Source organism: Rutilus rutilus, assembly GCF_951802725.1.
Source record: "Rutilus rutilus genome assembly, chromosome: 1".
Taxonomy (NCBI): domain Eukaryota; kingdom Metazoa; phylum Chordata; class Actinopteri; order Cypriniformes; family Leuciscidae; genus Rutilus; species Rutilus rutilus.
This window is the reverse complement of record NC_140209.1, coordinates 36,858,794-36,883,005: the sequence shown is the minus strand read 5'-3', so window position 1 is coordinate 36,883,005 and position 24,212 is coordinate 36,858,794. Positions and strand designations below refer to the sequence as shown.

General features: G+C 39.7%; 2 protein-coding genes across 3 annotated transcripts; both read right to left on the bottom strand.

Annotated features, from left to right (window-relative positions):
- Window positions 1–176: 176 nt before the first annotated feature.
- LOC311293337 (cytochrome P450 3A40-like) lies at window positions 177–11,887 on the bottom strand. Of its 2 annotated transcripts, XM_084413529.1 has the most exons (13): window positions 11,728–11,887; window positions 11,393–11,486; window positions 11,229–11,281; window positions 10,551–10,650; window positions 10,327–10,446; window positions 9,903–9,988; window positions 9,478–9,626; window positions 9,226–9,350; window positions 9,044–9,131; window positions 8,803–8,963; window positions 1,554–1,780; window positions 770–932; window positions 177–649 (listed from the first exon to the last, which is right to left on the bottom strand). In XM_084413529.1, exons 1-13 carry the CDS (start codon window positions 11,856–11,858, stop codon window positions 563–565), a joined length of 1,584 nt encoding a protein of 527 aa, XP_084269655.1. In that variant the 5' UTR covers window positions 11,859–11,887; the 3' UTR covers window positions 177–562. The 2 variants fall into 2 exon arrangements, with proteins under 2 accessions (XP_084269655.1, XP_084269656.1); XM_084413530.1 differs by lacking the exon at window positions 11,229–11,281.
- A 6,568-nt stretch (window positions 11,888–18,455) lies between these two features.
- Window positions 18,456–23,437, bottom strand: LOC311293353 (cytochrome P450 3A40-like). Its single transcript, XM_084413567.1, has 13 exons — window positions 23,257–23,437; window positions 22,923–23,016; window positions 22,759–22,811; window positions 22,040–22,139; window positions 21,816–21,935; window positions 21,395–21,480; window positions 21,028–21,176; window positions 20,776–20,900; window positions 20,594–20,681; window positions 20,353–20,513; window positions 19,858–20,084; window positions 19,120–19,282; window positions 18,456–19,004 (listed from the first exon to the last, which is right to left on the bottom strand). Exons 1-13 carry the CDS (start codon window positions 23,322–23,324, stop codon window positions 18,918–18,920), a joined length of 1,521 nt encoding a protein of 506 aa, XP_084269693.1. The 5' UTR covers window positions 23,325–23,437; the 3' UTR covers window positions 18,456–18,917.
- Window positions 23,438–24,212: the final 775 nt, after the last annotated feature.

Below are 24,212 nucleotides of genomic sequence, written 5' to 3'. Positions count from 1 at the left end.
CACTCCAGGTGTGTGAATGCTTTGCTTCCAATCACATTTAGTAATTTTGATACGATCGTTGCATAACAGCCCTTTGTAACAGTCATCAGTGACATAAAGAACAGTGTTGACAGAATAACCATATTTTCCACATCACACATGTAGCCAGTTTTTCTGGTAACAGAACTTATTTAAAATGAGGGAATCAAGTCAACTTTATTTATATAACGCTTTATACAATACATCTAAAATATATATAAAGTCCAGAACAACTGTTTACGATTTGTGTGGTTACCATATCATATATGATCATAAGCATAATTACCCAATATTATATATGAGATCAAGGCTAACTGTCACACAGGAGAATTGTCATGCGTTTTCTCTGCTGTGGCTTTGTGTGCTGGTTTCTAACATCCAGTTTAAACCTTCTTAAATTACATTTGTAATTTTGCAATTTACATTTGCAAATGTATGTATGATATTTAAAATGAAACAATTCTGTATGCAGTTTTTCTAATGCTATATAACTTTGTATAAAATATAATATACAGAATTATATTGAAAATGTTCAGCATTTTAATTATGATTTTTCCTTGTGAGATCTTGGTATAAACTTCAGTGTGATTGGAACCTTTGGCTGGAACATAACATTCAGCTCTAGAGGGATCTGAAAATAAAAAAGAGAAAATAAAGAATAGTGCATTTGTAAATTTGTGTTAAATATAGAGGCAAAGCACAGTCTGCCAAACATTCCTGATTGTCTCTATATGACAGTCAATGTACCAACCTGTGTCTCTTTACTTGTTTCCACAGAGAAGTTCTGAAGAAGCTTCACAACAAGAAGTTTCATGATCATTAGGGCAAATCTCATTCCAATGCAATTTCGAGGCCCGAGTCCAAAAGGCATGAAAGCGTACTGGTTAACCTCTGATTTACTCTCTGGGCTGAACCTGCAGAGAAATATTTGAGAGAAAAAAATGTGAGAAAAACTGAAGTGAGAAAAATTGTGGCTGTGAAGGAAATGTTCAGAAAGCATCAGTAGCTCAGTTTCCATCCACCTACTTTTATGTGCAGTTTTGTAATATTGCATTTTGGATCATGCTAACGTGCATAAATTCTAAAATTGTGCATTAAAGAAAAACGTGTTTAACTGAAGCGGATACATTTTTTATGCAATAAGAAGACATGCATGTAAACTACGATGGAAACACATTTATTGACTAAATCCCTAAAAAAAAACTCATGTGACTGCCTCAGCAGCAGAGAAATGTCATTGCACAGCATCTCATACACCATCATCCGAACATGACAATGTTTATTGCATTTTTTCTGCACCATTTATGATGTAGGGAAAAAAAAGCCACAGTGGCTTCCCCGATTGCAGCAACTTACATTTTTATGTAAGATATTTGGCAGCAAATTCCCAGGAAGTAACAATTTTGTTCTCTTGAACACATGGGATGGAAACACTGCTTTATTCGCAAATGTTTTATGCGATATTCCAATTTAGATCGCAGGTTCGCAGTTTTGGATGGAAACGTCGCTACTGTCTGATAGATGAATCACATCACCTCTCCGGCCTGAACTCATCAGGAGAATCCCAGAGCTGCGGGTCACGACATAAAACATATGTAGGAATTGTAACCAGAGTGTCTTTTGGTATCGTCACCCCATTGATCTCCACGGTTTTCTTACAGACCCTCTCTAAGCGTGGGGCAGTGGGAAGGAGACGCATTGATTCGTTGATGGCCATTTCCAAGTAATCCATTTTCATCAATGCATCGTATGTGATGGGAGACTGAAGAATAAAAACAAGATATTTCGAAATAAAACAGCTGCAGAGTTTACCTCCAACATTGATTAATTAGTTCAGTTTGATTAGTGTTGGAGCAAAACTCTGCAGGAAAGTGGACCTTGATGGCCAGAGTTCAGAAACTTTAGGTTACTTACGTAACCCCGGTTCTCTGATAACGAGTGAGATATCTCACTATGGGAACGCCTCCGGGCATGACAGATCTGGAAGTACCAATTACACCACGTCTGTCAGTTGACAGACCAACCACGACAGTGATGCGGGAGTCCCCTTCCCACATATAAACCACTGCCAGTGGTCCCTACTTCATTCTCTGCATATCTCTTCCCTGTGCACTGCAAGGAGGGACGTGTGGTGAGATACCTCACTCATGTTATCAGAGAACCGGGGTTACGTAAGTAACCTAAAGTTCTCCTTTAAACATTTGCTCGGTATCTCACTATGGGATATAGACAACTCCCGTATTGCAGATATGCTAACCGAAGCAGGCATGTCAACCAACTCAGTGATGCATGTAACATAACAATCCCCAATGAATGTTTTTATTTTTATTTATTTTTTTACACACTTAAGATGGAATGAGCCAGTGATGGCTCAGTGACATCCAGTCTATAAAATCAGACAAATGTGTGAGGCGAAGCCCAACTTGCTGCAGCACATATATCCTGAACTGAAACGCCCTCAAACCGTGCCCATGAGGTTGCCAGACCTCTGGTAGAATGAGCCCTCAGCCCTTCCGGAGGACAGAGACCACTGCTATTATAACCTAATATAATAGCTTCCACTACCCAGTGGGACAGGCGCTGACGCGAAATAGGTTTCCCCTTATGAGAATCAGCCCATGAAACAAACAACTGATTACTCTTCCTTAGCGCTCTTGTTCTGTCCACATAGTGACGCAACGCACGGACAGGGCACAAGCAATGAAGCCACGCAACCTCTGACGAGAGAAAAGGCTGCGGATGGAAAGCCAGTAAATCCACCTGTTTACAGGAGAGAGCTGACTCGCTAACTTTAGGGACAAACGCTGGATAAGTTTTGAGAGTTACTATCGAGTAGTCCATAGCGAACTGCATACAGGAGTTATGCACCGATAATGCGTGAAGTTCACTCACCCGCTTAGCGGTCGAAAGAGCCAATAATAAAGCAGCCTTTAGCGAAAGGAGCTTTAATTCAACACTCTCTATAGGCTCAAAAGGGGGCTGAGATAGTGCGTTAAGGACCACCGACAGATCCCACGGCGGAATCAGTGACTTTGAAACCCTGTTCAAACGCTGTGCACCTCTCATAAACCTGCATACAAGCGGGTGTTGACCTACAGTGTTTCTGTCAACCCCCACATGACACGCAGAAATTGCGACAAGATAAACCTTAACAGTTGAAAAGGCTCTGCCCTTATCCAAAAGTTCCTGCAGAAAACACAACATATCCGCGACAGAACAGAGAAAAGGAACAATATGTCTGTGTGCGCACCATCGCTCAAACACAGCCCATTTCCGATCATATGCCGAGCGCGTTGAAGCAGCTCACGCGTTCTGAATTCTTTCAATCACCCTCGGAGGCAAACCTGTCACACTCAAGTTTAACCTCTCACGGGCCAGGCCCAAAGAGCCACTTTGTCTGGGGCTGGGTGAAATATCTCCCCGCGCGCTTGCGAAAGAAGGTCCCTGCGCAACGGGAGGGGCCAGGGCTGTGCGTAAAGGAGCTGAATTATCGCCGTCAACCACAACTTCCCTGGCCAGTTCGGGGCAATCATTATGACCGAGTGACCGTACTCTCTTATCATTCTTAAAGTTGGAAAGATCAGACTCAGTGGAGGAAACGCGTACAGTAGTGCGTTTGGCCACGGGTGTGCCAGAGCATCCCAACCCATAGGCGCACCGCTTCTCGCCAGAGAGAAGAACAGAGGACATTGAGTGTTTTCGTGCGAGGCGAAGAGATCTACGGCAGCCCGGCCGAACCTCTCCCACAACTGGCTCACTACCTGAGGGTGGAGAGTCCATTCTCCATACAGAGGATTCCCCCTGGGCAAGAGATCCGTCCCCACATTCATTATTCCCGGGAAGTGGGTTGCCCGTAGTGAATGAAAATGCTTCATGCCCCACAAGATTATTTTCTGTGCCAGACTGTGAAGCAGATGGGAACGTGTGCCTCCCTGGCGGTTTATGTATGCCACCGCCGTTGTGTTGTCCGACCTGATCAAAATGTGGTGGTTCCTTAGGAACCGCACAAAATGATTCAGAGCCAGAAAAACTGTTAACAGTTCCAGGAAGTTTATGTGTGCGCTTTGAAGCGAGACGGGCCATTTTCCCTTCGCTATCTGCCCTCGCACACTGCACCCCAACCTGTGAGCGACGCATTCGTCGTAACCACCTTTCTCAGAGAAACTGTTCCCAGCGGAGTCCCTGACTCGAGAAAGGACCAATCTCTCCATTGACGGAGAGCGTGCATGCAGCGTGACGTCACTATCACTTTGCGGTTGAGGTGGCGTTTTGGACACAAGCCCTGCGCCGCTGTCCAGTTCTGAAACTCTCTCATTCGCAACAGTCCCAGGGGAATGACAGAAACTGTCGAGGCCATCAGACCTAGAAGACGTAAACACAGTTTGAATGAAACTCTGTTTCCTTTCTGAAAAAGGGATCGACAGCCGCGAATTGACCTAACGCGCTCCTCGGACAGAAAAGCTCGATATAGGTCTGAGTTTAGTCTGAGACCCAGGTAAATTATCTCTTGTGTAGGCACCAAGCAGCTTTTCGTTTCGTTTATCTTGAAACCTAAGCTCTGCAAATGAGACACGAGCATTGTTGTCTCTCTCTCTGCCTGTTGCCATGACGGCGCGCACAGCAGCAGATCGTCCAAATATGCTGACACTCTAACCCCTCATTTACACTGCACACGTGTGCGATGCATTACGTCTACGACAAGGTTTTATTCCGTCCTCCAAGCGGTGCCAACTCACACCAGGAGCATTTCAGAAGCGGAGCGACTGAATGCGCGAGACCACGTGATTTGCCTGTCCGACGTGGTTTTTCTTGTTTTTTGGGTTTCTACCATACAGTCTATGGTTTCTACCAAGGATATTGGTGTGTAATACGTTTGGGAGTTTGCACAGGGTGTTTATTTTGAATTTGACAATGTTTTTTTGTACTTTTATTTTGTATTTCTGGTGCGACTTGGACGCGCGTCCGTCAAAAATAGACTAGGCGCCTATATTTAGCGAAGCGGCGTGGAGAGCCGCTTCTGGGAAGCTTCTGAAACGCGCCGCGTCGCGGCCGGTGTAAACACAAGCATGACTAGAATGGGCGCGATCAGCTCCGGTAGCCGTGTCGCAGCCGTAATGCGCCGCAGACGTGTGCGGTGTAAATGAGGGGTTACGCCGGTTTCACACTGCACGAGTTAGCAGAGCGCATTTTTTTCGGCGCCCATGTTAACAGATTAGAGCATTCACACCGCACGCAGAGGCGGCGCGGCAGCGCGTAGCAGGAGCAGAGCAGGAGCAGCAGTGCCGCGATAGTTTCGGCGCCCAGTCTGTTTTTGATGCGCCGCTTACGCTGAATTAAAGTGACAATGCATTGATCATGGCCAAAATACACCGCAGTTTTACCCAAAGAGCGCATTGATGATATCTATTGTGTTTTAAACAGTCAATCAAATGACCAACAGCAATTTAAAAAGAAAACAAATGTCCAAAAACAAACTTGTTGCCTAAACAATAAAAACAAAGATGAACCAAAAGTTATATAAATGAAATTATTAATAAAATAAGCTTATTGACAAGTCTTTTCTCTTAAATGTATTTGAAAACGAAATAAAGCAATGCCAACTTACCCATAATAGAGTACTCTGTCTGTACACACGCCGCGGTTCAGCCGCGCGTGACAAACGCTGCTAGTGTGAAAGCAAAACGCGCGTGTCCTGCTCGCGCTCACCATACGCACTGCTCCTACGCTGCTTATGCTCTGCTAATGCGTGCAGTGTGAAACCGGCGTTAGACCCATTATTCTCAGCGGTGTGAGCGCTGCTTCCACACATTTGCTGAAAACCCTGGGCGCTAAAGACAAGCCGAACGGGACTGTCAAAAACTCGTAGGCTGTGTCTCGATAGGCAAACCTGAGGAATTTTCTGTGTGCTGGGTAGATGCTTATGTGAAAATATGCATCTTTCAGATCGACTGACGTAAGCCAGTCCTTGGGACGAATAGTTTGAGATAACGTCTTTAAGGTCAACATTTTGAACTTGTATTTCCTGAGGTGTTTTGTTGAGGTTCCGTAAATCCAGAATAGGACGGAGACCCCCCCCTCTCTTGGGAATAACGAAGTACCGGGAGTAAAAACCCTGATGGCTGTCCTCCGGCGACACAACTCGAATAGCTCTTTTGCTCAATAAAGAAGCTATTTCTTCCTCTACAACCTGAGCTGACTCCCCCTCTGCTGCTGACATTAACACACTGTTAAAAAGTGGAGGTTTTATAGCAAATTGCAGACGATAACCCCGGCTTATTGTGGATAAAACCCAGGGGTGTACTGCACATGCGCGCCAGCTCTCCGCCTGAGCAGCGAGCGGACCGCAGCAGCTCTCGTCCACTAGCAGCGGACTGCAGCTCTGATTTTGACAATTTTGTTTTCGTGTGTGTTTTTATTTTCAAACATAGCTGTGCCCTCGGCCCACTGCCTGGATGCACAGGGAACGTGTTTATTATTTCCATAGCACACATGTCTTTTGGAAAACAGCCCTCTGCCCTCTGTTGTAACCCCGTGGGTTGAGGGAGGGAAACTTTTCTGTGAGGCACTGGGGGAACTGGTGCAAACTTCACATCTGAACTGGTCATTACATAACTTGTGAACAATTCCCCTGTCCGACGCCTTCTCTTGGCTGGAGGGGGAGAAAATGACCGTTCTCTTTGAGGGAGGATAGCAACAGATACTCCGTGAGTGCTGTTGCTCATCCCTTCGTCCTGAACCTGACGAAATACTAGGTTGCTCGCCGTTTCTTCCCTCCCTGAGGGTTTGCTGGACGGTGTCTGGCTGCAGCCGCTGCGAAGGAAGGTTTACCCCTCGGCTGAGCTGGCTTAGACTGTGGCTCAGAACGCTGAGGCTGAGAAGGTCTTCTGAAATCTGACTGACCACTCCCTTGTGGGGCTTCAAACCTGGGCCGTGGTGGTTGAGAAGCCCTAACGGTGGATCTGCGAGGGAGGCAAGTCTGGAAAGCCTCACCCTCCTGCTTCTTTTGATCGCACCGTTCTCTCATAGCAGTGACCGATCCCCCGAAAAGGGCTTTGGGCTCAACTGGAGCATCCAAGAAGTCTGCTTTCTCTCTGTCTGACAGCCCTGACAGCCCCAGCCAGAGAGCTCGCTCGCCGACCACTGCCAAGCCCATGCTGCGGCCGCATCTCTGGACCGCACCCCTGGAAGTTCTCAGGTTAATCTCTTCCCAGAGGGCTGGGTTTGGTGACCCAGCATCCATTTGCCTCCCCATCTCTTCCATAAGCTCTGCCTGATAAGCAGTGAGGAGAGAGGTGGCATTAAGAGCTCTCACTGCCAGTGCAGAAGAGCGATACATTTTCTGAAACACTGAGGCCGTTAGACGATCAGTTCGTCCTGGCAGTGAAGCTGAAGCAGAGGAAAAAGCTGTCCTGCGGTTAGGGTGGAGATGATGTGCAACCGACAGCTCGACAGGAGGGGAATTTGACACCCCATTTTATCCACATCCAGCCTAGAAAATCCCTTTACGGGAACTCTGTGAGAAAATGGCTTATCCCAGAAATGTTTCATCTCCGAAACGCACGCGGGGACCACTGGAATGAGCTGCTTAGCTGGTGGGGCACGTGACGGCAGTCTCTTGCCATCATATAGATCTCTCTCCGTCCCCTGGCCCGTCTGCTGTGATGGCCAGTCTATGGAGAGTTTTGCCGCCGCCCTCCGGCACATTTCCAGCAGGTTGAGCTCCGCCTGAGCCGGGGAGGGTGAACCCTCGCTTAACGCGCTGTCTGGCCGGGGTGGATTTGGCGGGAGGATCGCATCTTCGTCATCATCCTCACCATAGTCCTCTAACAAACGAGCGATGGCCTCGTCGTCCTCGTCATCCTCCTCTCTCACATCCGTAAGTCCTACGGATCCAAAGAGGGGAGGTAGTTGTGGGGAGAATTCGTCCATGTATTCGCCCCAGCTGCAGGACGTCGGAGGTTGTTTAGCCTCCTCCGCGGGTGGCGGAGAAAAGAAGGGATCTCCCTTATTAGTGGCTGCGACACGCACTCTTCTCTCTAACACCCTCGACGGGAAGAGAGAACAGTGAGGACAGCCCTCGGGGTTAGCGAGGGCTGCCTGTGCGTGTCTCACCCCCAGGCATGCGATGCATAAAGCATAGGTGTGATTGGCAAAGGACAAAAAAGCAGGAAAATATACGGCGCACCTACCATGAATCACACCCCTGATAAAGGATGAGGATCCTTGCCCGATATCATCGAGCCGCACGCACACGGGCGAGAAGTTTCTGCTTTCAGTCCGCCGTTTGCAGAACTTGAAGTTGCCATAATAATAGTATCTAAGCTCACCGCAACGTGCAACTCAGAATAAGGGAATATCTAAGAGAATTCGCCGTAATGCGTTAATTCTCTTAAAGTATACCAGAATCAAATAACACTGTTCCAGTGGAAAAAGAAAACCCGCTAACAAAATAGCTGCGTTCAGCGACGTACCTTGACGGCTCGTCTCAGAACCGTTAAACAACTATTTCAAGACAGGTCCTACTGAAGGATAGCTTCCAATTTGATCTTCACGGGGAAGAGATCGAAGAATGAAGTAGGGACCACTGGCAGTGGTTTATATGTGGGAAGGGGACTCCCGCATCACTGTCGTGATTGGTCTGTCAACTGACAGACGTGGTGTAATTGGTACTTCCAGATCGGTCATGCCCAGAGGCGTTCCCATCGTGAGATACCGAGCGAATGTTTGAAAGAGAACCCTGCTTTACACAAAACCTGTGAACAGAGCAGAAGCTGGTGCGCTCACATCAGGAGGGAAGTTTGTGTCGATCTCCCCAACCAGCTTTTCCAAGCAGTCTGGATTAGTCGTAAGATTATAGAGGAGGAAAGTGAGAGTGGTGCTTGTAGTCTCATAACCTCCAAGGATGAAAACGAGGGACTGGGAGAGAATCTCATGGTCTGTTAGTCCTGTCGAATTCACAAAAAAGCATATTCGAAAACAAGTTCATGTGCATTTAAATGTGTAAAATCTGTACCGTCTCTCAAACCTTTTACTGGTTGGCCACTTGTGGTGTCCTTAGCTTGATCATCAGATATTTGACTCTGGATCATGAGCTTGAGAAAATCTACCCGACCCTGATTAAAAACACAATGTCAAAATCTACTGCGGCATCAACAACTCTTCAAAATCTGAAGCTGTAGTTGAAAAGTGAAACGGTGACAAACATACATCTGATTTCTTGCTGTGCTCGTCCTTAATCTTTCTCAGGGCATTGTAGAAAAAATCCATTGACGAACTTGAAAAAAGCCGTATACCCATTTTCCCCAAAAGATTAGCAAAGGAGGGAAAAAATGCTGAAATAACAATTTTTTTTTTTTTGAGATCTTAAAATTGTAATTATTTAATCATGTAAAAAGATGGACAACTGATTTAGAATGCAAATCAACAACAAAAGCAATTTTTATTATACAAATGACATACTTTGAAGTAGAATAAGAGGACTTAACAGACTGAACTGGAAAAACTTCTTGATGTTCGTAACGAAAGGATCATCTGCGTTGTTTATGGAGTCGATGTCAACGCTAAAGGAGGAGCTGGCGACGACATCCAAACTGTATGGAGCGACAGCTCTGGAACAAAAATAAAGTAGTTTTTTAATTAAAGAGATCATTTACACATCATTGCATGTGGTTTTCATTGATACACAAAACAACTAGAACACCTATATTATTTAAAATAAAAAAATTAAAATAAATAAAAAAACTTGCCTAGAAAGAAATATTCTAATGATAATCATTCAGTAAAAGTTTTGCTGTAAATGTAAATTTGGTTAAGTTCATGATTGACAGTGAATGCTCTTTATGTTTTAAAGTTATCCACTTTATTTAAAGACAGATGTAACATACTCTTTTATTTTCACTGGCTGCTCGTCGTCTCGCTTTTGCATATTTTTAATAAAACGATCAGCATGCGTCACAGCTATGGGAAATATCTGAAACAGATTTTAAAATAAGTGTTAATTACATAAGTCTCATGTGAGCAACAAGTACAGTATAACATATACATATTTTATAATAGTATATAATAAAAGTTATTGGCAACAAAAACATTTTAATTTCAATAAAGGAGTACAGAGAGACTAGAACTTTGTTCCAAATCTGTGGAACAAAACTGGACCCCATTTTTATGAACAAAAAACACACAAATATTTCTTCACTGCATCTTTTGTAAAACAGAGAAAAAGAGAGAAAGTCATTCAGGTTTAGAATAACACGAAGGTGAGTAAATTATTCAAATTTTCATGTTTGAGTGAACTGTCCCTTTAAGGACCTCCTTCAGTCGTCCACTTGTGAAATACGGAGAGAGTGAACCACGGATTCTCTTCCATTGCTCATCTTTAGTTATAGTTATTCCATCAGCAAAGGGGCCGGCCAGGTCTGCATTCATCTCCTGTACAAATGCAGTAAAAGAAAAGATTTTTACTGGAGCGTAAAAGGAATCCTCAGTTTCCTGCCATTATGGAACTTTCTGGATAACTGCGAAGGTGAGCTTACCCTTCTGTTGGTGAAGGTAGAATAACATTCTTTCACCATAACTGTTTTGATAATTTCCAGGTCAGTGACCATCAGTACTGGGAGTCTTCCATCATAAATCCTGAGCAATGAAAGGAATATAGATTAGTTTGCATTCACAGTGATCCGGGCAAATACCCACACTACCATTCAAAAGCATTACATCCATGCATTGCACTGATCAAAAGTGGCAGTAAAGACATTTACAATCTTACATATTTATAATAAAAGATTTATATTTCGAATAAATGCTGTTCTCTGGAACTTTCCATTTATCAATGGAAATACTGATAATAAAATCCTTGATAAGAATGAGAAATGTTAAGCAGCAAATGATCTGAAGATCTGGAGTAATGATGCTGAAAATTCAGCTTTGACATCAAATGAATGAATTACATAAAATATACTAAAACAGAAATCAGTCATTTAAAACTGTGACAATATTTCACAAGATTACTGTTTATACTGTATTTTTGATTAAATAAATGCAGCCTTCAGTGAGCAGAAGAGACTATCATCTAGCACATCATTTAGCCATCAGAGCTGCCCTGAACTTAAGTATTAGGCTACATACAATTTGATTACATATTAAGGACAGATATTACAGTACAGCTTTTCATCAGATTATTTTGACACAGTAAATGTATAACTGAGACTCACCCCCAAACTTTTCCATACTTCTTAGCACACTCCATATCAAAATTGTAAAAACCCTAAAATACATTTTATAAAGACATTCAATGAAAGAGAGTCTTATTGCTCCAGAGTCTTTTTAATATTTATTCCTATATTATTCTAAAGAAATGACATAGTGAATTACTTACTTTAGTGTATGAGAGAAATGTGCCAACGAAAGGCCAAGGTCTTGGTCCTGGAATTCCCAGTTTGTTGAAAAATCCATGTGGCCAAACACCATAACTACAGTGTGATAAATTACAGTAGATATCAAACTACAGACAACCACATGAGACCCATTATATGTAGATGTAGCCTAAATATAGATCGTAAACATATGAACTGTACAGTGTGATAAAGTAAACAAATATAAGACAACACCTAATTAAAAATGAGACACATTAAATACAGATGGATACTTTACTAAAAGCTATAGGCTAACGCTGATGGTTGCTTTGACCTGCTTTTGTTGTTCAATACTCACATAAACAGGAGAGTTATGACCAGAACCACCAGGGTCCAGGTCACAGACAGAGACGGCAGGTCAATCATTGTAAGCAGTCTCTTCCGCTTCAGCTGAAGTCCGAATGCACAGTTGCTGTTGGTTTTATCCATAGAGGTTTTATCAGAGTTTTATTCACGTCAGACGGCGCATGATCAGGAAGTGGGCGTTGTTTACAAGTTGCGCAGGGCGACCAATCATAGGACCAAACACCAGTCACAAGAAGTAGCACAGGTATGGGTCAAAATAATCGATCTTTCTTTTATGTCATGTTCCATGAAGATATTTTGTAAATTTCCTACCTTAAATATATATAAAAATATATTTTTGTGAGTGAATGCAGCACGATCGTTAATAAATTGACAACTTGAAAGGCGATTTTCTCAGTGTTTAGCCTAGATTTTTTTGTATCCCCAGATTCCAGATTTTCAAATAGCCTAGTTGTATCTCGCCCAAATATTGTCCTATCCTAACAAAAATAAAGCTTATTTATTCAGCTTTTAGGTTATGTATAAATCTAAAAAAAAAAAAAAAAAAAAAATTTTTTTTTATATATATATAGGCTTATAAATCATGTGACTGGTTTTGTGGTCCAGGGTCACAAATAAGGAATACATCGTCAGGACGTTTGACCCTTAATTTTACTTTGGAAATTCTAAATATATATAGGCCCAGGGGCGATTCTAGGATTTTCATTTTAGGGGGGCTCAGCCCCCAATGAGGGTATGATGTAAAAAAAAAAAAAAAAAAAAAATCAGTTTATGGTCTAATGCTCATTATTAACTAGTTTCATTCATTCATCCAGTAACATGCATATGGCAGGGTTTTATAATCACTGAGGTCCCAAATGTCAGGTGTTTAGGGGGGTTCGGGGGCATGCTCCCCCGAGAAAATTTTTATTTCTCTGATCTACATATGTGCATTTTAAGATGTTTTGAAGGCCAAAAAAATTGGATGACAATAGCTGTAAAACTATGTGCGGGCAGCTGTTTTTTTCTCACCTCATCAGCATCACACTCTTTTTCTCTTGGTTTTTTTATCTTGCTCTGTCTTTTCCCCTCCTAAAGCTGAGCTTTGACTGATATAGGCTTTTTATTTTTGTCTGTCAGTGAAGAAAGTAAACATAGGGTCAACTGATAGGTTGATTTATGAATCATTTTCTCAGACAAAGCTACCAGGAAAGCTAGGTAACTAAGTCCATCAACAATGAAATATAAATTATTTTATTTTTTAAGCTTTTTAGCCTTTGTAATCAACAATACGGTTGGTTATTCATCAAGTCACCCCTTGAAAATCTATTTAATTTCAAATCATTTAACTAACCAGCTAAACGTGTATTAATGTAACTGTCTATTGGCAATATGATTAATCTGTTCTATATTTATTTCTATTTATTAAAAATAACAACATGAATTATCAATTTGACACTTCTATAAATCAAGTACTTAAAAGAAAATCACAAATCCCTTTTACTCTTACTCTAGTCTAATATATGTACGTACACTCCTCCTGATTCATTATTACTTAATACAAAACTATATTTATTAATACAAAACAAAATAACTCCAAAAAACTCCAAAATAATAATGATGTTCTCTCTCTGGGCCATCTAGTGCTTTCAGATAATGATGTGTGTCTTTAATCATTTCTGTGCATGGCAGCATAATGCAATGCCGAAATACAAAATAATATGTTTTAAAGTTTAAAAAGTAAATAAATAAAATACATCATGATCGTTTTCTAAAGTATGTTTTCATGGGTGTTAATCGCTTCATTTTTGTAGGAATAAAAAACAACTATCACACTGTGTGATAAGGGCTGAATGTGAACGCAGCGAAACGTATTGGTATTGGATGAGACACCGAACCGTCCCGTGTTGCTCCCAATGCTCCAGTAACATTACATTATGTAATATAATAAGTAATAAAGGCTGAAGCCCCCCTAAAAAGGGCCTAGTGACGCCCCTGTATAGGCCTATATTAAAGATAGGTGCCAGGTTGTTCCGATAGACGATGATCAGTTGATAGACGCAATGCGCTGATGCGCCGATCAGAAGATGATCAGCATCAGCTATCGGCCTTATCAAGAGGATTTGACATTTCCAATTAATGTATTATATTATTGTTATTGTTCCTACAACTTAAAAACAACAACAACCTATCCACTGTGTGTAATATTCCTGTTAAAAGTATGGTAACCTATTTGGGAATTAAAATTTCTAAAACCAGTGATGTAATGTTCAACTCTAATTTCAGGCCTGTTATTGAAAAAATACAAAAGAAATATAACGCATGGTTAACAAGAGATCTTTCTATTCAAGGGAGAATTCTACTGAGTAAGGCAGAAGGTCTTTCGAGAGCAGCATATCTTTTCTCTTTAGTGCCCCAGAGGGTATGCTCACAATTGGATGAATTAGGCCTACTCTCCAATTTCATCTGGAGAAACAAACCTCATAAAATTAAGAAAAGCGTCCTTGTAAATAAATGATCTGATGGTGGGTTAAATGTTCTTACTTTTACTATTTTTAACCAAATTCTAAAAATGAATTGGCTTAAAAACTTTTAAAAAAATCAAACGAGTATATTCAATATAGTGCCATATTTTTTATTTGAAAGACTTGGGGGATTCATTTTTTTGTTGCAGTGTCCTTATATAACTGGTAAACTTCAAATTTCTTTGGCCAATTATCACAAACAAGCATTAGGCTACTGTACTGGTCACTTTTATACAAACATTTCTCCTAGCAGGTGTTTTATATGGAACAATGGAAATATAATTCATAATAAGAGATAATTGTACATTGAGAATTGGGTTCGACACAACATTTTAATTGTAAACCAGCTTATTGACAAGAATGGGCAATTTTACACGTAGGCCTACCCTAATTTTATTTCAAAATATGGTTTATTTGTAAATGAAAAAGAATTTAACAATGTAATTAAAGCTATCCCTAATGGCATAATAATATTAACCAAATTCTCAGACGTAGATATTAATAACACAACCTTACAAAATCCTCAACTTTTTGTAAATGGTCTCTCCTTATTTGATAAAGGTTTTAATAACAATTTCATAAAAAAATCCTTTAATGTCGGTTCCAGTCCTCCATGTAAATCAAAATGGCTTAAGCCTTATTGTATATCTTGGCACAGCATTTGGACATTACCCTATAAGTATGTTATTTCTAATAAAGTAAAAGTAATGTACAAAACTAGATGTACCGCATCGCGGTACAAAATATGACCGCCGCTCAGGCCTGCACTGGCTTTCCACAAAAATAAATGACGTGGAGTAATTTGGCTGTATTGCGTGTTTATGTATATACCTAAAAAAAGTAATAGTATGTGCATGTCTGTCTGTGTGTGTGTGTGTGTGTGTGTGTATGTGTGTGTCTGTGTGTGTGTCTGTGCGTGTATGTATGTGTGCGTACATGTGTGCGCGTGTGTGTTTGTGTGTGTGTGTCTGTGCATGTGGATTTGTATGTGTGTGTATGGGTGTGTGTCTGTGCGTGTGGATGTCAGTGTGTGTGCATGCTGCTTGCGTTTGTTTGTATTCCTGCATGTGTGTGTGTGACAGTATCATCCTAAACCAGCAACCCTTCGCTCAACAGCACCATCTACAGGCCGATGAGTGTACAGTCACTAAATGTGCACATAAATGAATTTATTTTATACCCCCCCATGGATGAAATTCTACGAAACTTAGCAGAGGATACCCCCAGAGGATGTCAAGTTAATCATACACATGAAATATGGTGCAGTTCTGAACATCTCCACTGAAGATAGGGGCGATTAAAGCAGAATAATATTGCATTTTCATTTTTTATGGGAGGGGCGCAAATCACAAATGAGTGATTATGGGCTAGGTTGATGTGGGCCCTTAAGAGCAACATACCATAACAATTTCTTCATCCTCGGTGCCACGGTTCAGGTAATTATTTAGGAAAAACTGATTTTTTTGGGGTTTGGGGGGGCCCAGCGCGGGGGGGGAGTGGCCCCCGGGGACCAAACGAAATTTTTCCGTTGAAGTCTAGTGGGGCTACATGCCCACCAAATTTCATGTTCCCCGGTGCTTCGGTGTCCCTGGTATCGTTGACGAAAAATTTACGGGGGCCCCAGCGCGGGGGGGGAAGTGGCCCCCGGGGACCAAACGAAATTTTTCCGTAAAGGTCTAGTGGACCAACATACCATAAAAATTTCTTCATCCTCGGTGCCACGGTTCAGGTAGTTATTTAGGAAAAACTGCATTTTTTTGGGTTTGGGGGGGCCCAGCGCAGGGGGGGAGTGGCCGCCGGGGACCAAACGAAATTTTTCCTTAGAAGTCTAGTGGGGCTACATGCCCACCAAATTTCATGTTCCCCGGTGTTTCGGTGTCCCTGGTATCGTTGACGAAAAATTTAAGGGGGCCCCAGCGCGGGGGGGGAAGTGGCCCCCGGGGACCAAACGAAATTTTTCCTTAGAAGTCTAGTGGGGCTACATGGCCACCAAATTTCATGTTCCCCGGTGCTTCGGTGTCCCTGGTATCGTTGACGAAAAATTCAGTAAGGTGACAAAAAAAAAAAAAAAAAAAAAACTTTGACAATCCCTATATGACCGCTTTCGCTAGCTACGCTAGCGGCGGTCATAATAAATGCAACCATTAGTAGATATATTCATACTGTTTGTGATAAATGCACTTTTTGTAACACATCACTTGAAGATATTGAACATTTATTTTTGTATTGCCCTTTTCTATTTCTTTTTGGACTGACTTTAAAATAGACATGACACAAAATGAAACAGATGTCTTAATTTAGAACCTCATGACATTTTACTTTGTTTCCAAAACCCATATTTTTCTGGAAAACAAAATTATATCATTGTTTTATATTCACAAGACAAAAATAACTCAAAAAAACCCCTCCTATATTACCGTTTATAACACTGATCTCACAATATACTTAGAAACTCTTTCGAACATGAGATCACAAAACAAAAAGCTTATAAAAACAATACAAATTTTAAAGCTTTTCAAATACATATAACTGCCCTGATATTATACAATTTTATTTCTGTATTTTTTTTTTTTATTATTATTTATAAGTACATTTATACTTTAGTTGTTGTTGTTATTCTTTGGTTTGTATTTTGAATTGTATTTACAATGTCTTGTATTCATTTAGTTTTTTGTTGCATTGTACTTGAAATCTTTGCAATTTAACTAAATAAATAAATAAGAAAAATAATAATATTGTTATTGTTACTACTAATTTTATTATTCAATTAATATTACAATTAATTTGCCCCGCAATAATTTTAAAGCGCATCACCCAATAAAGGCTGGTTTCTAAAGTACTTCTTCCTGCCTCTGGGTTGCCTAAATGGGTTCCATTCAGACCTTATCAAGTATTTTACTGTTATATGTCAACAAGATTCAACAAGACGTTTTCACCTGGCTAGACCCAGTGTTTAGATCTGTTGTGGTGCGCAAATTAGCACATACGTAATTATGCGCCGTTTGTCCATGTTAACAATTTCAAAAAAAATTGTAATACATTTTTTGTTCGTCTTGATGTAATCAACTTTCATGGTGATATCTAAAGGTTAAAATGTTTACCCTATTCACGTAAGAAAAATATATATATGGGTCTTTTTCGAAACTTTCCCCTAATGGGATTTTTCAGGACTTTTTTTTTTTTTTCTTACTCAGGACATATTGAGGATACAAAATCAGTTGAGTTTGCTTCTGTTGCAATTTGTTCAAGGTTAACCCCCATTTTGGCTTAAAATGACTGGACTAATATAGGCCTACCGTAATCAGCATGTTATAATAGCTCTCATTGTCTCTGAGAGAATGCACCGTTAATTCAGCTTCAGATGTTTTATTTTCACTTTCTGTAGTGAATAATTGACTGGGGTTTGAGACTTCTTCACCAACATAACACTACAGCAAAGTTTGCACATTGTGTTACATCGGCTAGCCTTCATGTTTTAAAATGTAAATATTTCCAATATTGTGCGAAAGTTTCCTTAATCAACAATTGCTCGCAAAATAGACAGATTTAGATTTTACACGTGTCATTTCCAGTGATAAAATCAAGTAAATTATTAAATAAATGAGTAGACTAAATAAGCAAGTTCGCTAAACCAATTTCAGTTGTTTTAGCTCAGTCTATTAAATGACACATAAGAAATTAGTATTGATGCTGTATTGTCAGTGTGGCGCATGACCAGTAGGCCTAGGGTGAATTCAGGTAAAGTGGGTCACTTTTTGTTTAAAGATACCAAATGTTTTCTTTTTCACTACTGGTGATTGTAACTATGTACAGAGGGCACTCCAGGTGTGTGTATGCTCAGCTTCCAGTCACATTTAGTAATATGTATACGATTGTTGCATAAAAGTCCTTTGTAACAGTCATCTGCAGTGACACAGAAAACTTTACAGTGTTGACAGAATAACCATATTTTCCAGATCACACATGTAGCCAGTTCTTATGGTGTTGCTACTCAAGTCACCTTTATTTATACAGCGCTTTATACAATACATCTAATATATATATATATATATATATATATCCATATATATAAGTCCAGAACAATTGTTTACAATTTGTGTAGTTACCATATCATATATGATCATTTAAGCATAGGCTACTTATTATATATGAGATCAAGGCTAACTGTCATTTCAAAAGTCTACTTAAATGCGTTTTCTCTGCTGTGGCTTTGTATGCTGGTTTCTAACATCCAGATTAAACCCTCTTAAATTACAGTATTTTTAATTTTTTTGTAAATTCTGTCCTCAAAACTAAAATCCCTACATAATCAGATTTTTGCTTCAGTGATTGCATAACAAATGAACACTTGTCTTTTACAGCTACAATAATAACATTACATTGCATTCATTGCTTATAATTTGTTATATAATTAAATGTGTACAATAATACATTTTTCATAATGTATTTTGTTTTTCTATTCCAAACTGTATAAAACAGGAAGAATCAGGAAGAGCTCAAGGCCCAGCAAATCACCATAAATCCAAAAGGGGGTAAAAGGTGAATTTTAAACATTGAAAGCAAATGTATGTATGATATTTTAAATGAAACAATCCTGTATGTAGTTTTTCTAATGCTATATAACCTTGTATAAAATGATCTACAGTACAGAATTATATTGAAATGTTTTGCATTTTAATTATGATTTTTCCTTATGAGATCTTGGTATAAACTTCAGTGTGATTGGAACCTTTGGCTGGAACATAGCATTCAGCTCTAGAGGGATCTGAAATAAACAAGAGAAAATAAAGAATAGTGCATTTGTAAATTTGTGTTAAATTTAGAGGCAAAGCACAGTCAGCCATTCCTGATTGTCTCTATATGACAGTCAATGTACCAACCTGTGTCTCTTTACTCGTTTCCACAGTATAGTTCTGAAGAAGCTTCACAACAAGAAGTTTCATGATCATTAGGGCAAATCTCATTCCAATGCAATTTCGAGGCCCGAGTCCAAAAGGCATGAAAGCGTACTGGTTAACCTCTGATTTACTCTCTGGGCTGAACCTGCAGAGAAATATTTGAGAGAAAAAAATGTGAGAAAAACTGAAGTGAGAAAAATTGTGGCTGTGAAGGAAATGTTCAGAAAGCATCAGTAGCTCAGTTTCCATCCACCTACTTTTATCTGCAGTTTTGTAATATTGCATTTTGGATCATGCTAACGTGCATAAAGTCTACAAATGTCCATTAAAGAAAAACGTGTTTACCTGAAGCAGATACATTTTTATGCAATAAGAAGACATGCATGTAAACTACGATGGAAACACATTTATTGAATAAATCCCTCAAAAAAACCTCACGTGACTGCCTCAGCAGCGGAGAAATTTCATTGCACAGCATCTCAAACCTTCTACACCATCATTTATGATGTAGGGAAAAAGAGCCACAGTGGCTTCCCCGATTGCAGCAACTTACATTTTTATGTAAGATATTTGGCAGCAGTAACAATTTTGTTCTCTTGAACACATGGGATGGAAACACTGCTTTATTCGCAAATGTTTTATGCGATATTCCAATTTAGATCGCAGGTTCGCAGTTTTGGATGGAAACATCGCTACTGTCTGATAGATGAATCACATCACCTCTCCGGCCTGAACTCATCAGGAGAATCCCAGAGCTGCGGGTCACGACATAAAACATATGTAGGAATTGCAACCAGAGTGTCTTTTGGTATCGTCACCCCATTGATCTCCACGGTTTTCTTACAGACCCTCTCTAAGCGTGGGGCAGTGGGAAGGAGACGCATTGATTCGTTGATGGCCATTTCCAAGTAATCCATTTTCATCAATGCATCGTATGTGATGGGAGACTGAAAAAACAAAACAAGAAATGTCGAAGTAAAACAGCTGAACTCTAAATTCTAAAACTGCCTTAAAATAGTTTCTCTACACCAGGGGTTCTGAACTCTGGCCCCCGAGATCCACTTTCCTGCAGAGTTTACCTCCAACATTGATTAATTAGTTCAGTTTGATTAGTGTTGGAGCAAAACTCTGCAGGAAAGTGGACCTTGATGGCCAGAGTTCAGAAACCCTGCTTTACACAAAACCTGTGAACAGAGCAGAAGCCGGTGCGCTCACATCAGGAGGGAAGTTTGTGTCGATCTCCCCAACCAGCTTTTCCAGGCAGTCTGGATTAGTCGTAAGATTATAGAGGAGGAAAGTGAGAGTGGTGCTTGTAGTCTCATAACCTCCAAGGATGAAAACGAGGGACTGGGAGAGAATCTCATGGTCTGTTAGTCCTGTCGAATTCACAAAAAAGCATATTCGAAAACAAGTTCATGTGCATTTAAATGTGTAAAATCTGTACCGTCTCTCAAACCTTTTACTGGTTGGCCACTTGTGGTGTCCTTAGCTTGATCATCAGATATTTGACTCTGGATCATGAGCTTGAGAAAATCTACCCGACCCTGATTAAAAACACAATGTCAAAATCTACTGCGGCATCAACAACTCTTCAAAATCTGAAGCTGTAGTTGAAAAGTGAAACGGTGACAAACATACATCTGATTTCTTGCTGTGCTCGTCCTTAATCTTTCTCAGGGCATTGTAGAAAAAATCCATTGACGAACTTGAAAAAAGCCGTATACCCATTTTCCCCAAAAGAATAGCAACGGAGGGAAAAAATGCTGAAATAACAAAATTTTTTTTTTTGAGATCTTAAAATTGTAATTATTTAATCATGTAAAAAGATGGACAACTGATTTAGAATGCAAATCAACAACAAAAGCAATTTTTATTATACAAATGACATACTTTGAAGTAGAAGAAGAGGACTTAACAGACTGAACTGGAAAAACTTCTTGATGTTCGTAACGAAAGGATCATCTGCGTTGTTTATGGAGTCGATGTCAACGCTAAAGGAGGAGCTGGCGACGACATCCAAACTGTATGGAGCGACAGCTCTGCAATAAAAATAAAGTAGTTTTTTAATTAAAGAGATCATTTACACATCATTGCATGTGGTTTTCATTGACACACAAAACAACTAGAAAGAAATATTCTAATGATAATCATTTAGTAGAAGTTTTACTGTAAATGCTTTGGTTAAGTTCATGATTGACAGTGAATGCTCTTTATGTTTTAAAGTTATCCACTTTATTTAAAGACAGATGTAACATACTCTTTTATTTTCACTGGCTGCTCGTGGTCTCGCTTTTGCATATTTTTAATAAAACGATCAGCATGCGTCACAGCTATGGGAAATATCTGAAACAGATTTTAAAATAAGTGTTAATTACATAAGTCTCATGTGAGCAACAAGTACAGTATAACATATACATATTTTATAATAGTATATAATAAAAGTTATTGGCAATAAAAACATTTTAATTTTTAAAATGTTTTAGTTATTGGCAATAAAAACATTTTAATTCCAAATCTGTGGAACAAAACTGGACCCCATTTTTATGAACAAAAAACACACAAATATTTCTTCACTGCATCTTCTTTTGTAAAACAGAGAAAAAGAGAGAAAGTCATTCAGTAAATTATTCAAATTTTCATGTTTGAGTGAACTGTCCCTTTAAGGACCTGTTCTATACCTCCTTCAGTCGTCCACTTGTGAAATACGGAGAGAGTGAACCACGGATTCTCTTCCATTGCTCATCTTTAGTTAAAGATATTCCATCAGCAAAGGGGCCGGCCAGGTCTGCATTCATCTCCTGTACAAATGCAGTAAAAGAAAAGATTTTTACTGGAGCGTAAAAGGAATCCTCAGTTTCCTGCCATTATGGAACTGTCTGGATAACTGCGAAGGTGAGCTTACCCTTCTGTTGGTGAAGGTAGAATAACATTCTTTCACCATAACTGTTTTGATAATTTCCAGGTCAGTGACCATCAGTATTGGGAGTCTTCCATCATAAATCCTGAGCAATGAAAGGAATATAGATTAGTTTGCATTCACAGTGATCCGGGCAAATACCCACACTACCATTCAAAAGTTTTGGGTCAGTATGAAAACAAAAAAACTTTAATTCAGCAAGGATGCATTACATTGAGCAGTAAAGACATTTATAATCTTACATATTTATAATAAAAGATTTCTATTTCGAATAAATGCTGTTCTCTGGAACTTTGGAAATACTGATAATAAAATCCTTGATAATAATGAGAAATGTTACTTGAGCAGCAAATGATCTGAAGCAAATGATCATCATGTGACACTGAAGACTGGAGTAATGATGCTGAAAATTCAGCTTTGACATCAGAGAAATGAATTACATAAAATATGCTAAAACAGAAATCAGTCATTTAAAACTGTAACAATATTTCACAAGATTACTGTTTATACTGTATTTTTGATTAAATAAAAGCAGCCTTAAGTGAGCAGAAGAGGCTATCATCTAGCACATCATTTAGCCATCAGAGCTGCCCTGAACTTAAGTATTAGGCTACATACAATTTGATTACATATTGAGGACAGATATTACAGTACAGCTTTTCATCAGATTATTTTGACACAGTAAATGTATAACTGAGACTCACCCCCAAACTTTTCCATACTTCTTAGCACACTCCATATCAAAATTGTGAAAACCCTAAAATACAATTTATAAAGACATTCAATGAAAGAGAGTCTTATAGCTCCAGCGTCTTTTTAATACATATTTCTATATTATTCTAAAGAAATGACATAGTGAATTACTTACTTTACTGTATGAGAGAAATGTGCCAATGAAAGGCCAAGGTCTTGGTCCTGGAATTCCCAGTTTGTTGAAAAATCCATGTGGCCAAACACCATAACTACAGTGTGATAAATTACAGAGATATCAAACTACAGACAACCACATGAGACCCATTATATGTAGATGTAGCCTAAATATAGATCGTAAACATATGAACTGTACAGTGTGATAAAGTAAACAAATATAAGACAACACCTAATTAAAAATGAGACACATTAAATACAGATGGATACTTTACTAAAAGCTATAGGCTAACGCTGATGGTTGCTTTGACCTGCTTTTGTTGTTCAATACTCACATAAACAGGAGAGTTATGACCAGAACCACCAGGGTCCAGGTCACAGACAGAGACGGCAGGTCAATCATTGTAAGTCAGCCGAAGTCTTCAGTCTCTTCAGATGAAATCCGAATGCACAGTTGCACACAGATGCTGTTGGTTTTATTCACAGACGCCGCATGATCGGGAAGTTTATGGGCGTGGTTTACAGGTGCGCTGGACGACCAAATAAGGAATACTTCGTCAGGTTATGACACGTTTGACCCTTGTTTTTACTTGGACATTTTTTAAATATAGGCCCCGTGCCAGGTTGTGCCGATAGACGATGATCAGTTGATAGACAATGCGCTGATGCGCCGATCAGAAGATGATCAGCATCAGCTATCGGCCTTATCAAGAGGATTTGACATTTCCAATTAATGTATTGTATTATTGTTATTCTTACTATTAATTGTATTATTAAATTAATACTACAATTCATTTGCCCCGCAATAATTTTAAAGCGCATCACCCCATAACCGATTAGCTAAATAAAATATTAGTTAGATTAGCTTACTCGTTTAAAAAAACAGCTTGTTTAACACAAAATACTTCTCTTCTCATTTTTCTGTAGGAAACACTAACATGCATCAATTCTAAAAATGTGCATTAAAGAGAAACATATGTGCATTTACATTTTTTATCCATTATCCAATAAGAAGACATGAATATGTAAACTACGACGGAAACATTTATCGAATAAATTCCTCAATATGCAAACAACAACAACAACAAAAACTCACGTGACTGGCTCAGCAGCAGAGAGATGTCATTGCACAGCATCTCAAATGTTGGTTTGATCATTCGGAAATGCCTGAGCCAGTCTGTTATTAGAATGATTTGGTTGAATTCCCTCACAGAAGCGTCTCACACAATTGCTTTCCCAAACACCAGAATCCAAACATGACAACACTTAGGCTATTGCATTTCTTCTCTGA

Excerpts from the sequence above, each read along its gene's own strand:
- LOC311293337 (XM_084413529.1), bottom strand. The coding sequence starts at position 11,858 with ATGGATAAAACCAACAGCAACTGTGCATTCGGACTTCAGCTGAAGCGG. Across the intron at positions 10,447-10,550 it reads CTACCTTCACCAACAGAAGG|GAGATGAATGCAGACCTGGC; the intron begins GTAAGCTCACCT and ends GCATTTGTACAG. Across the intron at positions 9,989-10,326 it reads CAAGTGGACGACTGAAGGAG|ATATTTCCCATAGCTGTGAC; the intron begins GTCCTTAAAGGG and ends AATCTGTTTCAG.
- LOC311293353 (XM_084413567.1), bottom strand. The coding sequence starts at position 23,324 with ATGATTGACCTGCCGTCTCTGTCTGTGACCTGGACCCTGGTGGTTCTG. Across the intron at positions 22,812-22,922 it reads CATTTCTCTCATACAGTAAA|GGTTTTCACAATTTTGATAT; the intron begins GTAAGTAATTCA and ends ATTGTATTTTAG. Across the intron at positions 20,085-20,352 it reads ACACAAACTTCCCTCCTGAT|TCTCCCATCACATACGATGC; the intron begins GTGAGCGCACCG and ends TTGTTTTTTCAG.